General features: G+C 45.1%; 1 protein-coding gene across 1 annotated transcript in view; it reads right to left on the bottom strand.

The window, feature by feature from the left end:
- TECRL (trans-2,3-enoyl-CoA reductase like) overlaps nucleotides 1–7,924 on the bottom strand; it is a 59,392-nt gene extending 51,468 nt beyond the window's left edge. The window contains exon 1 of the mRNA XM_009683758.2: nucleotides 7,459–7,924. Coding sequence (XP_009682053.2) covers nucleotides 7,459–7,692 — 234 coding nt within the window. The 5' untranslated portion in view covers nucleotides 7,693–7,924. The remainder of the gene's footprint in view (nucleotides 1–7,458) is intronic.
- Nucleotides 7,925–25,967: the final 18,043 nt, after the last annotated feature.

The following is a 25,967-nucleotide window of genomic DNA, read 5'->3' as shown; positions in this document are numbered from 1 at the left end:
ACAACGGTAGCATTTGCATATACTGTTCTGTATTCATAGATCCATTACTACATGGCTCAGGTATTTTGTGAAGAATCACAGGACTAAGATTTCAGAAAGAACCTGGAGCATGTTCTAATGGACCAATAAATCACAGCCAGGAGTATTTTAATGCTGCAGTAATGCATGTACGAGATATCATTATACAACTGAATTTCCATCATGGGTTGCGCTGATTAACTATTAGACTAATAAAACACCTACGGCTCCCTGTGGTCTTATACTGCTCCAGTACATTAATAATTTGCAATTATCCGTGAGTTATCTTTGATGCAATAAGGCAAATGTGTAGCCAGGGTAAAATGTCGTAACGTTGGGAAATAGGACACTTCCACACTAGCTGGGAACCTGTCTCAACGGGTACAGTTTCGGTAATACTCATTCCTGTTGTGGCATGGTTGGTTTTCACAGGCCTGCACAAAGCGTGCTGTTGGCCAGAATACGTTCATGAAGAGTTGGAGCGTCCCTGATGTCTCAATAATTCATTCTGTTGCTTTCACTGAATTTTGAATCAAGCCATCATTTGGGGCATTGTCTGTTACGTTTCAGTCTCCCCCCACCCCTGGCTAAGCATTTTCTATCCAAAATAAGGGATGTATAAAACCTGTCATTCAAAGGCACTTCCAAGCTTTGAAAATCAACATCAGCTGAAGCGTTAGTCTTCTGTAGTGGTGTCTGTAATTCTTTAAAATACCCCTTTACAAAAGCTAAATGAGCTAAATGCCCAGCTTCTTCCCTGACCAGTCTCTCTGTTTTATATAAATCAAAGGTATTCCATCTGCAGATCTGTGCTGAAACACGAATGGTAACAGCAAAGAGCAAGCAGAAGTTAGTATGTCCAGTTGCCTTTTTTCATCGGAAACTGTCTGCAGCTATATTGCCATAAAAAGGAGGTGAGCGTCTACTGGAGCAGGAAGAAATGAGTGTAACGCATTGCTTAAGTAGGATTTGAATATGTTTACCTACATGATATTTTGCCAGGTGTAACTAATAACTGAGGAAGAAATTGCTGTTGTCATCACCTCCAGCACCGGTAGTAGGCATAAGATTCAATTCTTACGGGCAAGAAAATGCATAGACTTTATAACATGTTTGTAAATGTGCTGTATTTTCCTGCAGTGCCTCCCAGCAGGGGCCTAAACCCCTGTTGTGCTGGATGCTGTGAAAACAGACAGTAAAAGACAGTCACCGTGAATTCCTCCTTGCAAGGGAAGAAGGGAACCTGTTCCAGAGGGAACCGGTTGCCCAGAGAGGTTGTGGTGTCTCTGTCCTTGGAGATATTCAGAAGCCGCCTGGACACAGTCCTGGGCAACCTGCTCGAGGTGACTCTGCTGGAGCAGAGGGGTTGGACTAGATGATCTGCAGAGGTCCCTTCCGACCTCAGTCGTTCGGTGATTCCGTGAAATGAAGGACTGACTGACACAGCAGTGAGGCAGGTTCAGCCAGGTTAGTGTCTGCATCCCCTCCTCCGTGTTGCTCTGGCGTTCCCCGTTTTGTGGGACATACATAGTACCAACACCTGGTCTCCCCAAGGAAGCCTCCTCCTTTGGCACAGCTGGTTGTTCAATTCCCGCGAGCATCTTTGGCCCTGAAACGGAAGCAGGATGTCTCTAATGACAGACTGCTTGAACGAGAAAGGTGATAATTTCGAAAGCCCTGTGTGTGAATGAGGCAGCTGTGGGAAGTCCAGAGGTTCTGCTCATTCCCCACAAGGAGGAAGAGTCTTACGAAATTAAATATGTAAACTGCGAGATTTAAAAAAAGAAAAAAACAGCAACAACTATACAAGGCAGACTGGCCAGGAGAGGGCATAGTCCTAAAGGAAAACGCAAAGGACCGTGTGAGAGCTTCAGATTTGGTCCCCAGTTTCTGTGTTTAGATAAAGATATATCAGTTATAAAGAGCTAAAAATGGGATCTCATTCTCTAAAGCCTGTATCTTGTCCTGTCATCTCGAGCTGTGCGAAGCGTACATAAAACACCAGGGTATCCGTAGGGGCGGTGCTTCCTAGGCATTTTGCTCGGCTTTACATAAGCGTTGGACTTACAAGGCAATGAAAACTAAACCTCTGAAAAGAATGGTCTTGAACCTTACGTCTCTCAAAAGGTGCCGGGAGGTGATGATGTTATCTTAGCCTTACGCATATTTCTTTGTGAGCGTCTGGACAGATACAGCCAGTAGCCCAGCTAGCACCTTTCCATTTTACAGCAGTAAGATGTGGAGAAACTAGGTGTCCTCAAAATGTCTAGGAGATCTTTCACATATAATATTTCCTAGTGATTTTTGGTGTCCCTGGGAAGGTGGTTTGCCTGGCTGATGTCTGGCAGGTTATGAAGCTAAGCTGCTGAACGGACTTTTGTAACATGCTCTTGCATTACGTGAAAATCTGTATCCCTTTCCTGGGCAAGGGCTTCCTTACTATATTTTCCTAGCATGCCTCAACGGCTACAAATGAGGAGACTCTGATATAAATGGCAAGGTCCTGGTGCTGTGAGGAATATCCCTGAAGAGATCCATTGCCGACATTAATGACTGCATTTGCTCACCTAAAATGAATGTGCTGTTTAAAACATAGCCTCCAAGTCATGGTGGGAGAAGTTATTTTTATTTGCTAGAGATGTCCATGCAAAAGAGAGCTGGTGGTGAGTGCTCTTGGCTGCTCACTTTCTGGGTCAGAGCCGCACTCCACGGGGGAGAGACAGATAGATTCCTGATGCTGTCGATAACGATTTCTGCATGGATCTGGATTTTGTTGTCATGCAAGTAAAGCTGGAGTAACTCCATTGCAATCTTTAAGCCATAGTGTGCAGAGAGGAGGACAGTGTTGTTTTCAGTGCTTTACTAACAGAGCGGTAATGATGATTGTGACCTCCCTCAGACAGGGACACACAGTACTTTCAGATTGATCAGAACTATTCCCAACTTGTACTTCTGGTTGAAGGTGTAAAAAACAGCAAGAAGAGTTGGATATATAAGTAGCTGGATAGATGCATAGACTTGTGTTATGCTACGTGAGACAAAAATGCGTAACACAAGAACAGGCCAGTTAGTTGGGTTTTCTGAAGTCTGGAATATGGCTTAGGAATCATAAGATACAAAATTGGGAATAAATCTTTTTTTTTAATTTGCCTTCAGTTTTCTGAGTGTCTGGGGGTCAGAATAAAGAGCTGAAGCGTACCCAAAAAAATAATAATAATGAAAGTTGAGGGTTTCAAATGGGCGCATGATTCCCAGAGATGGTAATTTGAGGTGGGGGCGAGGGGAGGAAGCAACTTGTGGTCAAACAGCAAGAGGCGGCAGTTCTGTGTTTGAAAAGCGTAGAGTATACAAGCGCCTGAGGCCGTGGCTGCTTGGGGGGGCTCGTTGCAGGGACGAGGCGCCCCTAATCTTTGCAGCACACCGAAACGGGAGGCTCGTGCCTGCACAGCCTGTGAAGCAAGTCCTCCTCCACAGGCCCTAGGCAGTTCTTCTGAAAGGACTTCCACTGTGAAGTGGACGAACGCTGGGTGGCTACCAAGTGGGGAGACACAAACTGCTGAGCTCCGCCACGTCTGACGGGGGAAAAAGCTTTCTCCCCTGGTTTCCCCAGAGGTGATGTCACTGTGCAGTACTTTCTGCCTTGAAAGCGACTCATGCAAAATTAATTGCACTGCACTACATTTGTAGGAAAATACATTTTACCGCAAGTTAATTTGAAGAAAAAAATATTGCACAATGAATGTTTTAACAGGAACAGAAACAGTTATGAGTTGCCTTAGCTAAATTTATAAATCAAATAACCACACGTCGATAACTTTACAACTAAACCTACGTTGGACTTTTGGAATAACGTACAAGTAAAACAGTTTTTGAGTAGCTATGTATCTTTCGTAAGTTCTCACTTACGATGAAAGAAGTGGATTATTTGTTAAAAAATACAGAACGAAACTTTTTCTTTCATTTTTAGGACTTGATGATTTTTGCATGTTCTCTCTCTCTTTTTCCCCTCTATTTCTTTTTAGAAGTAAAATGGGAGCCAACAAAATCCTTACACATTTTGGGAGTCTTTTTCATTGAAAATGTTTCACATAAGAATATTCATCAGCACTAATTACAGGCACTCTCCGCTGCACAGATGGGCATTTCTTTCATAGAAATTAATAAATTGCTAGAAAGAAGGGACGTGTGATCATCTAGGCTCCCCTGCTGTTTTACACTGGCCAAAGAAGAAACTTGTTCCTTTTGAATATTTCTTTTGCTTCTTTAGCAAGAAACCTCTACAAGTCCTGTTTCAGCTGCAGATCGTCTTTAAAAATGCAGTACCAGATTATGTATGCGGCCACAAGCGAGTGCAGATGCCTTTGCTCAAGTGAGCGTGGTCCATCCTAACGTTTCTGAAGCCTTTTCCCCACCTCTCAAAGGTAGCCCCTTTCTGCCTAAAAATAGCCAGCGTCTGCTCTGCTGCTGGAAGTTGTTTGGGGACCTTTTTTTTGAAGAATAACTGGGAAAAAAAGCTCTGAGGCAGACGCGCGTTTCCTCCCTTTTCTCCCCATCCCCAAAATCTGACGGCAATTCTTGGTGATATCTCACCTCGAAGTTAATTTCTCTGCCATGAGCAAATCTGGGGGAAAATGCCTCATGTTGCTTTTATGTCTCTTTTAAATTCTGTAAATAACGCGTTGGAAAAGCTACTGTGCCACAAACCACTTGTATAACATCATATCCACAGCAGAGAAAAAAAGTCCCCAGAGAGCCGGTTGACAGTATTAAATAAAAATAATGTCGCTTTTTATAAAAAAAAGTATGACCAAAGTACACATGTGCAAGAAGAACTGCCAGTGTTGCTGACTTCTGTGAATTTAATTCAAGTTTTGCAAGACTAGGTATTTTTCCTCAAGCCGCAGCTCCTGGAGGAGATGGTGGTGTGATAATATGTCTGGGGTTTTCCTCTTTTACTACTTTATTTTTATTTTTCTTTTTTTTTTTCCCCCCTCTGGCTTTCCTGATAGTGGAAAAGCCTGGGGCGTGATGTGAATGTATCTTAAAGGCTTAAAACCAGAAGGCAAATTATCTCTTTATTTTGTGCCTTTAAGTGAGTCTCATGGCTGCGGGTCCTGCGGTACGTTGAAGTTGGCAACACTGACCTACCCCGGCCCTTCCTTTCCCAAGGTGGAGGGATGATGCCTTGGTCGGTATCTCCTGCCCCTCTCCTGCGAAGACACCCCCAAGAAAGAACCGACTTTGTGTAGAAGTACCCCATGCTTACTGAGCCCTGAGAAATTAAAGATGATCAGGACCTCACACTAGCCACTCAGCTTGCCTATATTGAGTGAGTGATCCTTCCTCCGAGTTTAAGAAGAAGGGTAAGAAAACCAAGGTATTTAACCGCGGAGCGTTAATCGTCCGACCACTCGGCCTGAGCTTCCAATAGGTGGAGAAGGGAAGGGGTCTTCTCTCCGCCGTCGTCATACAGTTCTTCCCTTCAGGGTTATTGACCCGGAACTGTTACAAATGCCTTTGCTAAAATCACGCAGTCTGAACTGCTAATGAGAGAATAAATACATGTATTTTAAAATACATGCTTCCTTTTCTCGTCTATTATAAAGCCTGACAAGAAATAATTACATGCAACCCTGAGAAAGGAAGCTAATCATAATTATCTCGCGAACCAAAAACGGGCATTAGAAGTGTCATGTCAGGGCTGTATCAATGTTTTATATAATTAAGCGGAAGATTATGCAATAGCTAGTTGAAGAGGTCTCTTGCTCGCTCTAATACCCAACTGGAATAAGATTCCCCCGTACTAATCAGTGTTCACACGAGTGAGGAACTCGGCTTCGAGGCTTCCGGGCTTGCCTTAGCAAGGGTATTTGAGCCCGCATTGAGGGATTTACGCGCCCAGGTGAACGGACGCTCAAAATACAAATTCGTTAAGACGTGTCCCTGCTCAGAAGGGTGTCTGTGGCCATGTGCAGCTCATCTTTGCTATTGCTCCTCTCTGGGTATTTCACCTCTCCTCTATCGCGTGCTTCGCGGTCACCGCTCCTAACTCCCTTGCCCTTGCTCCAGAGGCAGAGTCCGTGGTTTGGGAAAGGTATAGGAAACGTGGGGATTAAGAGCAAGATTGAAACGCAGGTCTGTTGTTGTCCCAGCAGACTGTGTTTCTTCTGTGTGTCACAGAAGGAGGATTTCTGAAATGTGGCTCTGGGCCTAGTTCTGTTTCTGTTAATATAATTATTTTAATGAGACTATAGGACAGTTTAAGATAAGAAACATGCTCAGGTGTTTTACTGGATGGGAGCCTTATTCAATATAACATTTAGGTAACCCTTTTTAATAATTGTATAAATATTTCTCAGTAAATGCAAATAGAACTGATGATAGTAAAAGTCATCATATTTGTTTGATCATTTTGTAGATGTGTTTCCCCTTTGGCTAAGGCAAAAATTTCATATAAAGTTTTGCTCTACTAAGAATGAATGAATGAATGAAAGCATTTACCGTTAACTAGGCACGCAGATTAGAAAACCACCCTTGGAAAGATGAGGAGCACTAGAAGTGTGGTGGTAGTCCACCTTGCGTATTTCAGAGACATTAGACTAAACATTTGAAGCACAGTTATTCATCAGTTCCAGCTGTTGCCGGTGAGGCTAAGGGTTTTTTTTTTTAAGCAAAACAGTAAGTCTTAAAACTCTGCTGTGTTACAGAAATTTCCTGTAGTCTAAAAAAATTGGGATGCTCATTTTCATGGCATGGCATGCAAGAGGCCAGCCCTTCTGCTGAGGACAATGAATCACAAAGACTGTGATGAAAATACTTATGAAACATTTTTCCAGCTGTTGCTTACTATGTTGTTAATCCTTCCTACCCGGTTCTCTTATCCTGCTTACATAAAATGTGACTGTAGTTTATGGTTTTTGATTCACTTTAGAAAAACTCCGCACTCTTAGCCAAGTCCCTTTGTTTAAAAAAGGAAAAAGAGAGAGAGAGAAAGACAAAGGTTGCTAGTTTCCTGCCCATTCCTTGTAAGTAGAGTTCAGCTGAATACGTTCAGATGCTAACAAGAATCTGCAGCATTGCAGAGATGCTAAGCTTTGCAAATGTATTAAAAAATTGAACACCCGTTGTCAAGCAGATGTTTAAGTATCGCGCTCTGAAATAAACACTGTTATCTCATAAGCTTCAAGGGACAGGCAAAGGCTGTATTTTGCGGCCACAGAGCAGCCAGGAGGTGTAAAGGAAATCAGTGTCAGCTTTAGTCTGTAGAAAATCCTGGAAAAGCAGACAAGGACCATGAAAAGTTGGGACTGTCTCCCAGAGGGAAGACTGAAAGCGTTTCCAGTATGGAACGAGATCAGAGCAGAGGGAAAACAGGCTCCGTAACATGGCACCTCGTGAGCTGGGCACATCCCCGGTGGGCTGGAAATAACACACACTCACCTTGTCCACAATGCAGATCTGCCTCTTGCTTTGCACGTCAAGGATTTCCACTTCAAAGTAAGTAACTTTTGAATGTTTGAGAACCGGCGGCGATTTGAGATGGCCAGCAGAGAGCACGAGCTGCGAGAAGTTGAAAAAGGAGCGCGTGTCGTTGTGGGACCCAGAGAGAGCTCCTCCATGAGCTGCAAAATCCCTCTTGTGTTCTGGAGCGCTGGGTTTGTGCCGCCTGTGCATTGCGTGAGCCCGCAGGAGTGCTCCTCATATCAGCCAGGGACAGGTCCAAGGGGGAAATGTTGCCTCCCTGCATCAGTTAAATACAGCCACGGACCGATGAGGCGTGAAAGGTCAAGTGGCGTTCCATTTTAAGAGGACTGTCTTATTTAGCAGGAGTGAAAACAATGGCTCTGTAATCCTTGTCTATATTTAACTTGCTATTGTGATGTGCTGACTTGCTGCTGCTTTTTTTTTTTTATTCTTTTTGTTTATACCAGCGTTTGAAACAACACCCTGAAATTCCAGCAGGAATCGGGACTGAGCGCCGCGCGTTCCACTGTCACCGACTGGGAGAGATGTTTGAAAGGGTCCGTACACACACACACACACACCCACATATGTGTTTAATACATTTACGTTCAAAACATGCATCTATAAAAAGATGTCAGCTATCATCTGCTCTCAAAATATTTACTGATGCACATAGAGGACAAGAGGCAGTTAAAGTAACAAAATGGCAGGAGTTCACCAGCAAAATTTAGGGGCTTGCCTACAAACGTAGAGAGGATTTTGTACCTGTGATTGTGTTTGGTACTATGAGCGCCCTGTTATTTAACGGAGGCAGAGGTTTTCTCCCAGCTCTGCCAGGGAAACTCAACTGAAGTAAACCGTAACCATAAAGTTCAGAAAGTTTGGCACTGTGCAAACCAACAGAACTATTAGTAATCTTGAAGGTATGCGTAGGGTGAAGAACTTGCTGGCAATAGGGCTTGGAACTTTTTTTTTTTTTTTTTTTAATCCTCTCCATATAACTAACTTCCCACAATGGAAGTCTGCAGCAAAAGTAGCCTTAATCGTAAAAACAAGGATTTCTTTAAAATAGCGTGTGCTCTCTGAAAGGGCTTCTGCAAGCCTTGTTTACACTTCATTTTTCCTTGTATAACCTTTTATATAATTCATATAATGTAAACTAGCCGCACTGTTCTATCCTGCGAGTCTACCCTAATTTCCTTAGGCTGCCTGGGGTTGCAGTGTTGCAACGGCAGCACAGATTTCGTTATCCAGATGGGCAGGCTGCTCTTTGCAGTGGTGGTACAGAGCAGGTTCTGGATACATTCCTGCTTGTGAAAACCTCAGTGCCACTGTGGTCACGATCATAAGAATCATACGAGTTCACTAAGCAATTTAAATTAAGCGGAAAAAAAAAACCCTTCAACAAGATAGAAGTGACATCACAACTGTATTATATCTCCCTGAGGAGGTGTGGGGCAAGAAGAGAGAACAGAGCAGTTCTCTTATCTTTGACTCTGCTGTTACTTACATAACGTTTAGTGGGCATAGCGTATCTAGCTGCACGTGACAAGAAGCCCTATGAAATAACTGAGAAACGAACTGAAAAGGTTCTGCAAAAGCTGAAAACAATACAAGAGTGACAGGGACCCCCAGGAAAAGCGATTTCGAAAGCAAGGCTCCTCATCCTGACGAAATTCACACGTACGCTCCTCTTCGTGTGCACGAGTCATGGCGTCATTATGGACGGACTAATCCACGCTGCAGCCAAGTTGTGCGTGTGCGCACGTCCTGGCAGGATTACACCTGCATAAGTGGAATCTGTGTGCTACTTACAGACACGTGGAAAAGACGTAAGAGAAGGAAACAGTGAGTTAGTAGGCTTGAACCTGCGAGCAGATTCGAGTTCAGCAGAACAGCAATGGGCATTTCCAATGACGAAATACTCACACTGCCAAGAGATACCGTCTCATCTATTTACGATTTTTAGCCCGTTGTTCTGACTGCGGAGGCTAACCCCCACTCCTATCTAAGACGCTTTATTGTCTGCATGACATGACAAACTTCCACGTAGCTACAGGTCTGAGAAGAAAGGTCCCTATTAGATGTGGGTGCAGTCAGGCGGCCTTTGAGATGCCTTCCCCGGCTGGGTTAGCGTAAAGCCCTGATTGTGGGAACGCACAGCGATAACAGCGCCGGTCGCTTAATACAGACAGAGGAGGGCTTTCTGGCTGAAATCCATTAGTGCCTTGCTGCTGATGCAGAACAAGCCAGCATCTAAAGAAAACAAAAATCTTCCTTATACTCAGAAAAGAGTACTTTATGATCAAAGAAGTACACCTGTCTCTCCGAGTTTAGATGAAAGGTGCGAAAGGAACCACTACCGCGGAGGAGGCACTATACGAGCAGAATAAATTTGCAAAAATTTTGGTACATACTGATCAGAACAGGGATAGTGACGAATTATTATAGGGTGACTGTAAAGGGCTTAATAAAAGCAGCTGCGTGAGGATCACGGAACATACAGTCTGGTCCCAATTCTGCGTGTAGGATACACTTATTTGGTACAGACTGTTAAAAGGAAACTGTATGAGCTGCTATACACAGAGACATGAGACAAACTGACATGAGACAAACTGACGCAACATCCCCTTTTAGCCTAAAATCTATGAATCGGTGAGATGTAGTATATATATTCGGATATTTCTAAATTGATTTCAGTTCAAATGCAATGAAGAATAATATCGATAGTCATAACTAATTTCTGTGCATATAAGGTAGTGGTGTTGCAGTCATTACAAATGGGTACATTTAAAACGTTGTTCACAATGACAACATCTGAGCTGCTGCTGCCTCTGAAAAAAAGCTTTTGATTTACTTGAGACGTTTAAATGGTCAGAATGTAATTACTGACCAGTGAACAGTTGAAGATCAGAACCCACTCCAGTAAAATGCTTTTACAGAAACGCATTCTTATATTTTCAGTCTGAGCTAATGCGATGCAATTTCAGTATTTTGATAACAAATAATCTTTAGAGAGCCAAATCCTTAGCTGACATAAACGAGCATAGCTTCCTTGAAGACAGCTGTCCCTTTCTTCATACTATTAAGTTATGCATCTAGGGCAGGATTGTAGCACCATTTCTATAGGCAGTGAGCGGGGACTGGCAGCAGGCAAACAGATTACTTGCATATAAGGTGGGTGAGAACTACTCTACCAAAAATAATCAGGGATAGAGTTACTCCTGATAACCTGAGCTCTGAAAGGGAGATGCACAAAAGCAGTGGAGATGTTGCCATTAAGGCGACAAGCGTTGCACTTGCTTAAAATGCCACCAATGGCTTTGTGTTTTTCTGGCTTGATGTAAAATAACCCAGCCCTTTCTTTGTAGAAGTGCACAAAGTGAGACGTTAATTGCTGGACAAAAGCCACATCTTCACTCTCAGTGCAGCGCCTGGACCTGCTCTTGGCCTGGCGGAGAGGAGTCCCAGCACAGTGGGGACGAGCGCTCAGCCCTGTGGTGGGATTCATCCAGAGCTGGTTGTAGAGCGGCTTCCCAGCGCTGCGGCAGGGCCAGTAGCCCGCAGCCACCGAGTCCCTGCCCTCGGCTTCGCTGCGGGGCTCTGAGCGGCGTCAGAGAGCGCTCAGCACGAGCTAAACCCTCGCTGACAGCCTCAGCTCCCACTGACTGCCCTGCCGTCTGTGGGGCCAGTGTTTTCAAAGGGTCGTGCAGATGGGCGTAGCGCTTCTCAGACCGGGGCTCTTCCTCCTCGCCCCGCTTGGCACTTGGATGACACGAGCTGTTTTGCAGGTGGGCAGATGCTTTGTTAAGCCAGCCATGTGAAAGGCGCTTTCTGCATGAGGGAAGGGGCTGCCGGCCCCAAGCCGTGCAGCGGGGCCATCGCTTCTGTTTTCACCGAACTGTTGATATTTTCACAACAAAAGGGACAGCCGTATTTGACTTTCTGCAGCTGTCTAATACACGGCCTTAAACAAACACTGACCGGTGGTGCAGCCCATGACAAATGGGGGGGGGGGGGTGACAAGGGCAGGTATGGGCAAGGGTCGAAAAGGTTGGGATCTCCGTTTCTGGTTATGACAGCGACCTCCTGTGCGGTCTTGGGGAATTGTCTTTTCTCTTCCTTTTCCCTTCCCGGGCCATGTGCCTTCTCTGCCTGAGGCATTGTCAGACAGCCTGGCACAAAGAGGCCTCACAAGAGCTCAGCCGGGGCCTGAAGGCATTACTGAAGTACCTTTTCATCTCTGGTCGTGCTTTGTACTCCAGCTCCTTTCCACCTGCAGAACCTCAGCTGTTCAGTCAGCAGCGCAGGGTCGTCTCTGGACACTTGTTGGCAGCTCCTCACACATCGATTTTTCACCGCAAGCGCGCCGAACGTTCGGCGGAAGCAGGATTGCTCCTTTCCTACCCGCTTTGTGATGCCGATGAGCGCCTGAACAAAGTCCCGAGGCACAGATTCCAGAGGCCCAAGTGTGCGGGGGTCGGTGCGTGCCGGTGCCCGCGGCCCGAAGCAAGGCAGATAGCCACGGTCTCCTGCATTCACTTCCGTGCCTGGTTTTTGGAGAATCTGCTGCTCGTGTTGCTGGGGAAAGAGGGGCTTGGGAGCAAGCGCTCAACTGTGCTGCAAACGAGTCGTGGGAGCCTCGCGCTAAAGATCTGAACCAACGCGTCCCCACGGCATGGTACCACACACCACCCTTTCGATCTCGGGTTAAACGTGCTTGCAGCCAGGTGGCACGCTGTGGCTGTGCTCTTAGTCTCTTCTTACTGAGCTGTCCAAAGATAGATTTAAGGATCTGATACAACCTACTCATTTGCAAAAACCCTAATAATGATTCGTCCGGCTCTTTGCTTCCTCTGGTTGAGAGTTTAGGAATGGGTTTAATGGATTATTTGGGGGGCTGGTGCCTTTAAACATTGTATTGATTCTGTTATCCGTATCATATTGATAACAACTAGAATGCACTTCCGAAGCAGAGTAGGAATTTAAGCATTTAAGCCAGGCTGCTATGAAATGAAGAACGCAGATCTAAGATTGCAGTGTATTGTACCTGAAATTTGATACCATTATTCCCAAGCAGTATTTGCTCAAATCATTAAAGGCTGCATGGTAAAAAGAAATCTGCACAAAGCTCTGGGATTTTGTTGCCCGCAAACAGGCTACCTCAGCCTCAACATCATTTTAAAACCTCCGCAAGTCTACCATAGCAGTCTCAGCATCAACTTAAAATGTTGTAGCCAAAAAAAAAAAAAAAACAAGCCACTTGGAATAAGCTCTGGGGTGTCACTATAAAAGCTGCTCGGCACTTTTAACTTAAATTTTTGCTTCTGAAGCTACATCTTTCAATGAGCAAGTAATAGATAGGAAAGAAAGGCACAGAGAGCACGCTGACCCCGTAACGCACAACAACCCTATGGCTATTTTAAATAATGCTAAAGTCTAAGCTAGACCTCATCAGCGCTAGGAAGCTGCAGAAGTGAGCAGCCGTGTTCCTCCCTGTCCGCGGTCCTCAGCAAGGGCTGCCAACCGTTCTGACCCTGCGAGCTGTGCAGCAGAAACATTGCACAGCCAGAAGCCACAAGGCCATACCACATCCCTCGGCGGCTGTGGGAGGGCTGAACCCCGACAACGGTTGCAAGCAGGGCCCAGAGATCTCCCGGGCTCACCCTTTCCCTGCAGCAGGGTGGGGGCAAGCCCGGCCCCAGCGCCACTTGCACCTCCCTGCCACAGCAGCGTCCACCCAGCGCACCCTCGCTGCCAGCCCCAGGCAAGTCAGCGCTCAGCAGGGATCACCTGCCTCAGCTAAGCAATCAAGTAGGGCTTTCCCAAACGCGTCCCTGTCCCCTGGACTGGACGGCTAAGGTGCCCCAAGGGATGGGAGACCCGTGCATGTACACGCGCGCACCCACACCTTGTCACAGGCTGTTGGGAAAAAAAAAAAAAGAATTGTGAGAAGTGAAATTTGTAATCACCCTCAAATTGTAGTATTGTGGTAGCTTTGCTAATGCTATTTGCCTTAGGTGAAAATATGCAAGAGAGGCCTCAGCTGATGAGAAAAGTTGTGACAAATTGCAAGCAGAGACTAGAAAGAGAAAGATCCTCCCCGTAAGTTTTTATTCTCTCTCTTGTGATTTTCCTGCATGGTTTTGTGCAACTGTAGGACAGCTGGAGTTCGGCTAGACGTTAAATTACAGCTGAATGTGACTGCAACCAGTGTCAGTCTTTAGCAATGTGCAGCAGGTCATATTACACTTGGCACTTTCTCTTGAATGAAAAGCATTGCAGTGCAGTGTACCCATTCTGCAGTGGAGTAGCACGAGCTGCTCCTGTCGCTAGGATTACGCACTATCATGAGTTATGACCTGTGCACCTCGGCTTGGAAAATCAATGGTAGGGATGGTAGGGACAAGGTGAAAAAGATCAGTGCCCAAAACCCACCCGTAATGACTTACGGTTTACGAAACTGGAGGGTGTGAATCTCAGCGCTCCCCCCGCTGCTGCTTTCAGACACGTAAACCCACCAATGCTGTTACCGGGGAATACGGAAAATGTGTGATTTAACGGGTGACCCACAGCATAGCCACTGACGGCATCCCGAGTACTCTTCATAAGGTCAGACTGAAGAAGCTATTGCCAAAGTCAAGCTGGGGAAGTTCCACCCCTCCTTGCGGACTGGGCGCAGTAACAAACATGTACCGGTAACCTAAGGAGCCACTCCGTGAAAAAAACTCTCAGCAAGAATCTAGGATATTTGGTGTACCTTACGGACACCCCAAAGCTGACTCCAGAGGGACACTTACACCTCTTGGGTGAAAGAACGCTTCTCACCAGTAGCGAGAGCAAGCGCGGTGTTGGCAAAGGCGGCACTTCACAGGGAAAGGAGCTGTGCCGTAATTTTTCTGTCAGATAATAAATCGCATGGAAACAAAGCTATAGATTCCCCTTGCTTGCATCCAGAAATACGGGAAGTGGGCATATCCTAGCTTTGAAGCTGGACTAGATGCATTTTGTTTCCCCAGAATGGAAAATTTGCTACCTCTCATCGCTGGAGGAGAGCCAAGTTTTTCCCCTTGGCAGGGCCCCACCTTCTGGGCAGCTTGCAGCTGGACCTGCCACCTCCTGCTAGTGGGGAAGGACCTCGACCTTGGGCCCAGATGAAGCTGCTTAAGGCCCGTCTGCCGTGCCTGGCTCCACTCACTGTAGATTTTCTGGGTGCGTGGACACTTTCCGAACAAAATACATGTTGTCCCATTGTCTCGGCCTACAGCAGAAATGTTGTCTTTGGCACTGCTTCAGAAATACTCCCGAAATGCCTGCACATTTTGTGTTGCTGAACTATATGGCATGTAAAACAAGTGATATTCTCATAAACTCCCTGGGCGCTCGGTTTTCTGGGGCTGAGATAAAAACATGCTCCAATTTTGCTTATCATTCATGGTAACATGGTGATTCCCCCTCCCCCCCACCTTCAGAGACCATTTTGTAATTGCTAAAAAGAATAGGTTAGTGGCCGGTTGTGTTTACGCACGCACACACACGGTGCATAAAGCACCTACAGCTGAAGCAAGCTGGTGAGGACAGGCAATAGTCAAGTGTCTACAGAAATCCAGTTTCTGCATCGTTCTGGCATATGTCATTTCACTGCCGTATCCTTGCCTGCCCTTTATCCTTTTAGATTATGCACTCTTAGGATTTGTTTCTTATTTTATGACCCAGCACAATGAGACTGGAGGCTTGTCTGAGGTCTCTAGCATTACTCACTCTAACATTAAGGAAGATCATAATCATGACTGTCCGACTGCCTGGGAAGTCTTTTTGCCTCAGCAGAAGCAGTATCTCTGAGATACGGTGGGTCGAGAGCGGCTTAAGATTATGACATAACGCTCCCTGTATCTTCACATCTGGTCAATGCGGAGACTGACTGATTTCCAAGTTTTTTTATGCATGGCTATTAGGGAGCAGTCGAACACTGTCATGCCCTCAGGGACTGGAGTTTTGCTTTACCATCCGTTAAAGAGGGAAGAGTCAGAAGGAGGAAAACCACCTCCCAAATACGGCTCTTTTGTCTTACAAGCAGTCAGAAACTAACCCTCCTCCAGATCTGCCTTGCAAACACAGATGGACAATTCAATTACACTTGCGACGAAGACGGCGCATTGTAAACTTGGCAACAGGCAGCTTTCATTTTGTCCAGAGTTTCAAGCAGAACTCGAGCTTGTCTGTCTGCTGAATCCACGACTGGACGTATGGGTAGAGCTGCACAGTCTTTTGCAACGCTTATATCTGCCTTTGAAGTTTAGTGGCACAAGCAAGCGCTGACCTGAACACGTTCCTTGTAGCCTGCTCAGGTGTACCCCTACTCGGTCCTTGCCTAGGGCTTCCTAGGCAGCCAGAGAACGTGTGAGAGGTTCTCATCTGGTTCATCTGGTTCAGCCTCTGAAGGTACCAGCGTTTAGAAGATTACATTTCTTTTTAAGGCTCCCGTGTAAGAACTCAGGTCTTTCTACACTGACTTAGTCTTGCTTACACTGCTACTAGCAGAAGTTTTTACCGCTGTCGATACCAACAGAGTTTTGCTAGCTATTTAATATCCCACTCTGGTAGCCTGAGGATGTGGGTGGTGCTGATTGATTACAAGCAGATTCATCGCACAAATCAAATCCAAAGCCAGTACTCGCTCTATCCCCTGTTGATACTCACGAGAGGCATGAGAGAAATCAGCAAAACCAACAGGCCAGCAAAGTAATTCTATCTGTAAGAAGTACAAAATGAAACCTCCACCTCCAGCCCCCGACACACACAAACACACACCTACCTCCCTTCCAAAATAAGCACACCATTATACAAAGCCTAAATCGGATGACACTCAGGATGTGTTGCAAAAGACAGCTGTTGAACTGGGGCTTGGAGGAAGCCTGAGGAGATGGCTCCTGGTGATGAAGAGGCTGACAGGACTATTCATAGGTGATCTGCTAGGTCTCCTAATGTCATTGAGCACAAGTGGTATATTTAGAGCTATGCAGAGAATTTTCAGTTTGTGTTTAAATGAAATAAAGCCGTGCAAATTGTGCTCTTCCTGATGCTACTAACTCTCATTATTTGAGGCATGTGATTGATTGTCTTTTTCCTCAAATCCACAGCATTTGGAATTATGTGATTATGTGGAATGCTCTACCTTTTTTTTTTTTTTTTAAATTATGCATGTTTTTACTTAGGTAAACATGTAGCCCTTGGAAACAGGAAGAAGTATTTGAAAACTGGACCTTTAAAGAGGCCTAGAAGCGTACACATTTTGAAAAATAAAGACATCTGTGATTTTTAAGCTAGCCTTGGCATTTTGCAGACAGTCAGAGATAGGGAGACCGGGGCTGTCCATATTTGAATTCTTTTGCAGACAGCATGCTTTGCACCTTACTGTTTCTTTGAGGTAAAGATTAAAAAGCAGTATTAGGAGACAAAGAAATGTCACCCAAACTTGTCCAAGAATTACTTTTAAGAAAAATTCCAAATCCTTCCATTGAGCTTTTCCTGCAGAATCTTCCCTACAGCATCAAACCATGTCCTTTAGCGTCTCCCTAAGCGTCCTTTGCCCTTTTAATAATTCCGTGTTTCTTTAGATTGGCCTTAGCAATGGTGCGGTGTCACCTTATTGCCTTGTCAGGCTGTGTGGGAAGATGGCACCTCAGTTAACAAAGGTTAACTCGGAGACAGAAACTTGCTTCGGACCGTTTGGCTTAATCGCAGGGCCTCGCAACAGGCTCTCAGCATTCGAATGTGCGGGAAAGGCACTGCTTGCACGTCTGTAGCTCAGCGGTGCGCGTGATGAAACTCCGCCAGTCTCAGCACCCGTACTCGTGCCCAGCAGCAAAGCAAGCGTCGAGGCAGCATCAAGGTGGAAGCCTCTCCTCTAGTGGCGTTCGTTTGAGAGAGTCCCGAGAGCGTGGACAGCAAGTTCCTCTGCATTTTGTCACGGTTTTATGTTATCACGCCCCCTAACAGACGAAAGAGAGAGGACGGAGTGGATTAATGAAGGACAGGTGCTGATACCCAGTACTTTGCAGCAGTGTAAGCTTACTTCATGTCCTCACAGAATTTCAACAGAGTATGCTGCTGGCACCATCTTTTTTAATCCCTGCTGCTGGAGAACATCCTGATTAGATAATGAATGAATTGTAATTTCGCAGGGTAAGATCAAATAACCACATTATCGGAAGCTGATCAGCCACTAAGTAAGGATGATGAAAAGAAATACAGTAAGACAAAGCCGTTTTCCACAAGCAGCAGCACTGCGGTGCTGGCAAATCCATGCTCTTGTTGCTGAGATTAAATGCAGCTTTCTTGTTTGCAAAACTATTTAGTGCAAGACAAAGTTGGAGTTACTTGGAATAGTTTCAAGGAAACAAAATGTTGTTCAAATATGCAATTTTTGTTGATGTTAACGCACTTGTAAAGCTTCATTCATTTGGATGGGAAGATATTGAGGTTCAGCACAATCTAGCCTCTCTCTAATCATTTCTGACCAGAGAGAGAGAAGAAAACCTTGACTAGAACACCTGAAGCATCCCAAAAGATTTACTTCAATATAAAAATAGTCAAAAGGTTTTGTTTTCCAATGTAGGATGTATAAAAAAATCCTGAAACATCAATACTTGTCACAAAACCTAGCTGTGCCCCTACAGTCAGTTCTGTCCAGAGAGATCTGTTAGACAGTTTACAAGGACAAAAACAAACCTAGCTGCTGTATCCTTTCTGCCTGAAGTTCTTGGGGTGATTGGTCTTCTGTTGCTTTTGACATGTCACGTGTTATTTATTCTCATACAAGAAGCCAAATTGTTCTCGGTCTCTTTCATTTCAGGGCTCCGTTAATTAGGTTTCTGAAGCATCTGTCAGCATAACCTCCTTCTTTCATAAACTTACAAGTTTTCAGAAAAGTTACCATTTAGTATGACATTTTTAATATTCAGTCTCAGCTGGAAAATTAATTTTGAGCTAAAACAAAAAAAATATCATCAGTCCTTTGCTTGTACATTAGTTTTCTGTCTAAAAAATATTCTGGTGACATTTTTCTCTCAAAGCAGGATGATTTTGAGAAACAGCAAAATTGCTGAAACCTTGGACTGTGTACAAAAGAGGGTTTTATTTATTTCATGAGAGCTGTCATTCCGTGCCATTTTTTTTTTCAGGCTTGAAATGTTTGGAAAAATGTTTCCATGCAGCAAAATTAAAAAACAAAGCCAAGCACGCTCACAAAACTGAAATACTGTTGCTCTGTTTCTTTGTCTTGTTTGGCCTCCTCTGCCAATCCTGTTAAATCATCTGCCCCCAGAACTGTGCCATTCTCAGCGTGAACCCTCATGAAGGAGTGACCCTATCCCAAATTTGTCATTGTCGTGGGTTAGTTTCTTCTGTTTTATGGCTTGAGCATTGTTTCTAACGAGGCTGTATCAGAGACTGGGGCCTCACTTCTCCAGCCTCGTTCAAACCAGGACAGGAAATCTATGATGTTTAAGGCGCTATGAGAAAGTCGCTTGTTATTTATAAGTCAGCTGCAGAAGGAGGTCCGCTTGAGCGCAGGGCCTTTCTGTGGTAGGGCCTGGTCCAACGTGAAAAGGTGCGCTCAGAGGGGCTGGTCTGCTCCCTGCAGGTTTCCCTGAAAAGGCTCATTAGCCACAATTTGGCAGCCCTGCCTCGCTCAGGATGACCACCGCGTGCAGCCTGCCATCTATCACAGCACCCGGAGCCACCACAGATGCCAAAATGAACACCACCCTTTGTCAGAAAACGCAGCTGGGCTGGAGGATGTTGGCAGAATCATGACAAGGAGCAACTGTGCCCGGGGCCCGTCCGCAGAGACGCCGGGCTGAACAGAGAGCTGGCTCGCTCTTAAGCGAGCCGGAGTGACCTGGCCCTTTCTCTCATGCCTGAACAGGGTGAGGATTAAGAAACCAGGCGCAGAAAGGCTCTTTAGTCCCTGTGCAACTTTGGAGGACGAGATGCAGGAAGGTACGAGGCACCTGCCTGCCCTACACAAGGTACAGGGCCCCCTGGTAGCTCAGTGCTGTGCTCCGGATACCTCTCCGGGAGCCACTTGCCTTTTGGGATTTTGGCCCTGGCAAGTCTGTGCTCTGAGGAGAGGGCAGAGCTGACCCCGGGTGGGCAGGGAGCTGCCCACAGCCGCAAAGCAGGTGAGTGGATCCCCCTCCGCTGCCAGGGTGTCCCAAAACCACGCACAGAGGGGGAGCCTCTCCTCGCTTTCGTCGTTAATCACCGGAAAGAAACACGGGCACAAACAAGCGTGCATTTCATCTATATCATGGTCTTATACCACGCAGAGGCCTGGAAGAAGGTGGAAAGGGTAGGGTTTTAAATTTGGGCTCTGTGGAGAAAGGGATACTGTTAGCTCCAGAAAAGCTTTGGTGGCTTCTTGTGCAACACTTGTATTCTTAGTGAAAAAAGCATTTTGCACCTGGTTCTCTGTGGCTGTTGCATCCCATTTTATTTGTGCTGTATTTTATCACAACCAACATTCGCACAGAAGCATCTTAAAGCATAAAAAATGTACTTCTCTACGGCAAAGTTGGCAGGGAAGAGGGGACTGGTTTGTGTAAAGCTTGCAATGCACGGACTTCCCTTTTCCAGTGACAAACCAGAAAGGAGTAAGGCTTGCTGCTTATGTTAGTTAGCATGTGACAACTCAGCAGTAAGTAGTTTGGCTCTGAGGAGGAGCAAAGCAAAAACAGACGGTTGCCCTAGTAGACTCTTAAAACCTTGACAGGAGCCAATATGTAAGCTCAGGCTGCCAAAAGACAGCACTTGTTGCTTGACACATTAGGACAACAGCATGTCACTCAGCATCTCTGGAGTCTGAGTTTCAGTTCAGGGCTCCTAGTCAGGAGCGACCGTGAGCAGCTTGCAAACAATTTCAGGACAGCTACTGTGTGTTTACATCCAGCTGCTAGAATTATCTTTGGGTCGGTTGGTTGGTTGGTTGGCTTGTTTTTTCAAAATAGCTGATGCTGCTTTTAGGCTGACAACTGTCTCTCCAAAGCATGCCTGCAATTTCTGTAGCCATTCTGGAGTCAGGGTCTTACAGATAAATACGCCAAGGAAAGCCACAGCATATAACAGTCCGGAAAGCATCACGGGCAGACTACAGGTAAGATATTAGCATGTCTCAGCAGACCTTGCCGTTGCACAAAGCAACTCAGATCCACAAGCAGCTTCAAAACCGCTGTACAACACAGCCCCCGGGTAGACGCACTGTCCTCCCCCTATATCCAAGTGTAAGAAGTACGCTGAAAGGCCAAAGGTGCCGCATATATGCAAGAGCGGACCAAAGATTTGGCATCATGTTTGCAGTCTCTCAGGGCTAGAAATTGGAGTGATTTACCTGCGGAAAGGGGAAGTCCTCAGCTGCCTAGTCAGACCTGACCCAACCAATGCTAGTTCCACAAGCTAAGGAGATACAGGAATTTGAAAGCAGAATAGTTTTACAAATCGGGAAACTCTCCCAGAACCCTGGCCCTACCTGTCGATACCTGTGCCATCTTATGGCCGGAGACTAAAGCCTCTGTGGCTGCCGTCCTGCATTTGAAACCCCCCCACCCCATCAGCCAGGTTGCTAGACATCCCGTACGATATGAAACTTTAATATTAAAGACTCATTCTTGTGTTCTGCTTGGAAAGCAGCGAGATCTAGCTCGGCTCTTTCCTCACCATCAGCTTTTTTTCCACGTGCCCCGCACCTCCAGCTGTCAGGCATTTGGCAAACCACCTACGGCCATAGATGCATCAGAAGAAATCCATGCGTGCCGTCCTAGCGGGCTGATCAGGAGGGGCGAGGTGGCCAGGCTTTCGCGCTCTGCATGCCTAATGGAGACACCCTGTGCATTCATCATGGTCTCTCTCTCCCTCTCTCCTCAGGGCTGCAGACGACTGCGGTCATCACTGTGCCATACAGCAGGCCCTGCTCTGATCGGCCTTTTGCTGCGACTGTCCACTGAGAGCAAAGCACTTGCACCACAGACGCTGTGTTTGAGTCCGTCCGGTTTAGCGGTCTTTGTGTGTCAGAGCTCTTGGCGTTATGTCCGCCCCATGAGGACTGGGCTGTGGCTGCAAGTCTCCTTACAGATAAAGAACCTGCCTTGCTATTGCTGCTGTCAATACAAAGGAACTGAGAGTTTCATTCTGCCCTCAAAAAGCTGATTTGCATTGCAAAAGCAGAACAGCAACAACAGACATGGAAAATAAGTAGTGAAGAGGCTTGATGGCTGTCCACAGCAGTTGTTATTTGCATGCAGGTTTAGCTATTACGGAGTGCCAAGCTGCAAAGCGGGCTGTTAGTGTATACAGTTTAGTAATATATAAAGGGACATACTGCAAAGTGCTAGGTTTCTAATGAAATCTCTGAATTCACAGCCTTTCTGTGAATTCAAGGCATTTAGAGCAAAGCAGATTTTCCACTGGTGTATGAATTTGTTGTAAGCACAATGCAGGACTACTGCTAAACGCAGGGACACTTAAGACTATCTCCTTTCAGAGCATTTCCTTGGCAGATTAAGATACGTTTAAAATGAAATACCTGGGTCCTCAGCCAGAATAAAAATAAAACTTTGAACAGGGCCAAAAAATCATTTCTCTCAAAGTTTTTGACAGAAAGAAAAAAAAAAATCCTGTTTTCAGCTAGCTGTAGCACCGAGCGAATATGAGGTTTGCCCAAGCATAGAAGGATCTGTGGCAGAACAGGAAATCAGCAAAATTCTTCTACCTTGCTGTTGCGTGGCTTGCAAGGAGGTGAGGTGAAATTATCACTCCTGTTATTAAATGATAATTACTGCAGCACACCTTTTAAAAACACTCCTAAATGAAATGATGGGTTCTCTTAAGAACACTAGAGGCCCCAGGAATCCGACGTGCAAGCGCAGCACGCACGTCCCCTGCTGCAGGTGACACACACGCGGGCTGGATTCATCGCCAGTGGGATGCAGCGCAGACCTGTGAACCTCTCGGACCGGGAGAGAGGCTGGGATCCTCAGGCCCATGCCTTAAGTTAGCACTGCTGAAATGCTGATAAGCAGACATCTTCACCAGCAAAACACTTAAAGCTTGTTTTAATACTGTTCCATACATTGCTAAAAGCCAAGTTCTGAGCCACAAGTTGATCATTTCATCCTTGATGCTCTTTAGACTTTGAGACGTTCATACCGGTACTGATAGTTTCTTACCTAAAAATGCCTGTGGATTTCCAGCTGTCTGTTAGGAAATGCCACCCATGAAGGCAAAAACCTTCAGCAGCAGCATGTGTCTCATGTTCAATAGCTTTGTAAGCCTTGTCTCAAAGAAGCTGAAGTACAGTTTACATCTCTCCCTCGTGAAATGCAACAACTGATAGCAACAATACAGGACAATATAAAACTGGCAGTGAAGCATCTGTGTCTACTTAAAACAACAAAACAAATGGAAAATAATTAGTAAGACTACTAAACCCCCCCAAATTAAATTACATATTTCTCCCCTGAGGAAAATGGGAGACTAAGCATTGCAAAATGAAAAAAGACCATGTGGGCAGAATTTTGAAAATCACAGCAAGTGCATTGGTATAGACTGGGGATTTGGCCAGAGGGAGCCCACCAGAAACGGAAGCGCTCAGAGGGTTCAGCAGCAGTTGACCTGGAGGCTGAACTCAGAGACAGCACAAACCAAAAGGAAACTCTCCACAGCAGCCGGAAGAAAACTTTTCTGGCTGAATAACAACAGCACATTCAAGTCCGTGATTGAAAACATATGAACGAAACATTTAAAGAAGAAATCTTTTGAAACCTAGAAAAGAGAGTAACGTTTTACGGGATAAGAGGTTTTAAGAGATTTCAATTCAGTCATTTTTTTAAATGGCTCATTCAGATTTTTTAGTCTTGGAATGAATAAAATATGGCCATTCACACACTCCAGCACAGAAGACTGGTTTTTGTACCCTTCCTATATCATCAGTGGCCAGAAGGCAAATCAAAGCACCTAACTCAGTCATCCTCTCTGTAGCAGCCTGGGAAAGAAACCGTTTCTGAAAGCTGGAGTTAGGTGCCTGAAGTCATGCTCTGTGAATATCCCTCTAAATGTCCAACATCCAGAATTCACAAGGGATAAAAAAATTCTGCTTTCTGATACACTTTAGTCGTTGTATAGTCTAAATTTTGGGCTTAGCGAACTCTCAGAAAAGGTATGCAGAGCTGTAGGTAACCAGAGCCCGCACCTTCAACTTCAGCTCCAAGAAAAACCTTCTAGCAGCGCAGGATTCCCACCAGACGTAAGGCAAGTGAAACACTACCCCGCTTTCAGGGTAGTGCATGCACACATCTGCCACCGCAGAGCAAAGGACAAGGCCACCATTCCAAAGTTCACACTTTCAGACAAGTTTTTTATCATGACGACGCCCATGCAAGTCTCGGTCAGCCCCAGCACATTTGCTGTCATTCCTTAGTGGGTAACCAAGATCAACGTCTGCTCTTCCATTTTCAGCACTTACTTCAATTAACAATAAATGCATATATAAAATAAATGCCTGTTTTAAGAGCTGTTTTTTTAAGATGAATACTTATCATTTTGTTCACATTAAAAAAAATTGTTAGGTTGTGTTTAATTCATGTTTATTACAGTTCATAAGAGCTGTTGTATGAGAGAAATAAATACCATTATCTTTACTATGACAGTGAATGCATACTAGAATCCTAGCACTTCCACTCTTGCAAATAACATACCCCACGTAAGTACAGATTTTGGCAAAGCGCTGTTCCCCTGCCACACAGCGCATGTTTAATGAAGTTACTCCTCAGCTGTTTGTTGCTCAACTGGACTGAGCTAAGTGATGATGATGAGCTAACTGAGTTTGTAAGCACTCCTAGCCCATTCAAGTGAAAAACCTTCCATTGAAGGAAAACGGTTTCCAGTTTCAATCTAAGAAGTTTGTCTGCTGATCAGAAAGGACGGGCCTCTTCTCTTTTCATAAAGCAATTGGAGGAGAAGGCAAGCGAGGAAAGGAATTAAGAGGGATTTGTGGTCAGATCACTCATACCAGATGGAGTCATATAAACTCAGGATCTGTCCCTTTGCCTTGCCCACATCCTGGCCACCAACAGCTTTGGCATGAATATACTGAAAGAAAGCCAATGGCACTTGTGTGCACTGCAATTAATAAACAAGGTTTTAATTTACCTGTATTAAAAATTACATTCTAGGAAGTAGACGAAAAGCCATTTCATTAACTAAACAAAATATTTTCTCTGGGCTGAACAAATGACCCCAAAATTATACAGTCTACCTGAACTCAGAGGGGAAGCTGTTTGGTTTCAGGAAAAAAAAAAATAGACTTGTATGGAAAATCGCATCATTAGAACAGCATGCGCTGCAAAACGAAGCTTTAATAGTCAATAAAGACAGAAAAAGGCAGTGCTTGCTGCTTCATAGCTAGTAAGGCTTCAAATTATGGAATTCATCCGTCACACTCCACTTAGCACAGCTATATCACTTCACCAAGTAATACCACAATCAGATAGTTATTTTAAAACTGAAGAAGTAAATGAATAGTGTAAAGGGTAATAGAATGGGGGAAAAAAAGAAAGACAATTAAATGTGGGAATGTGGGTGGTTTCTTTTTTTTTTTTTTTTTTTGCTCTGATAAAGGCTCCTCCTTACCTTGTCTTTCAATGGGTAGGAATAGAAGGAGACCAGAGGGAGACTTAGTAAACAAGGTGATTTAATACAGGAGACCTCTTCAAGGCCTTTTAGGGGCAGATCTCTAGTGCTGCTTGTACTTCTCTAGCCTCAGCGGGACGGAGGACTTCACTACGTGGATAAATGATTTGCATGAAGCAACCGGTCGTCCAAACTTAAAAGTGACCTGAGACTTGTCCCTAAAATTCAAAGCCTGCATCTTCACAGCCTTAGTGCTCCATGGCAGCTGGCGAGCTGTAGTCTTTGGGCAAGTTGTTCTCGGGGTCCCCCACCCCCCTGCAAGTGCTTATTTCAGGACAGTGAGAGGGAGAGACATCTTCCTTGAGGGGATGTTTAAACAGGCATTTACTGGTGTAAACCCCTAGCGCTCTCTGACCTGCGTAGCCCACACCTAAGATCTGCCCCCGTACACATTGCTGCTGTACGCACTGTGCCATGCTTACTCCCCAGCCCACTAGAGAACAGTCCTGTGTCTTCTTCAAGTCTTCCCATTGGCTTTCATTAAAAAAGCGTACCTATAGCAGAAGAGACTGCCTCTGAGTTCTTCAAAGATCTTTTGTTCATTATTTAATAGAACAAGATAGCATACATTCACGGACTATGAAAATGTTTTATTCACTACCTTCAGCTGACTTTTATTTTTCCTCTATCCCAGTAATAGGGTTAATACATTTGTATGCATTCTCCACATAGTATTTCACATTCCATCCGCAGATACATCTTTTTGTCTTTGAAATATCTATGAAATGCATTAAATAATC

The sequence above is a fragment of the Struthio camelus genome, chromosome 4 (genome assembly GCF_040807025.1).
Source record: "Struthio camelus isolate bStrCam1 chromosome 4, bStrCam1.hap1, whole genome shotgun sequence".
In the NCBI taxonomy this organism is placed as follows: Eukaryota; Metazoa; Chordata; class Aves; order Struthioniformes; family Struthionidae; genus Struthio; species Struthio camelus.
This window is presented reverse-complemented; position numbering and strand designations above follow the sequence as displayed.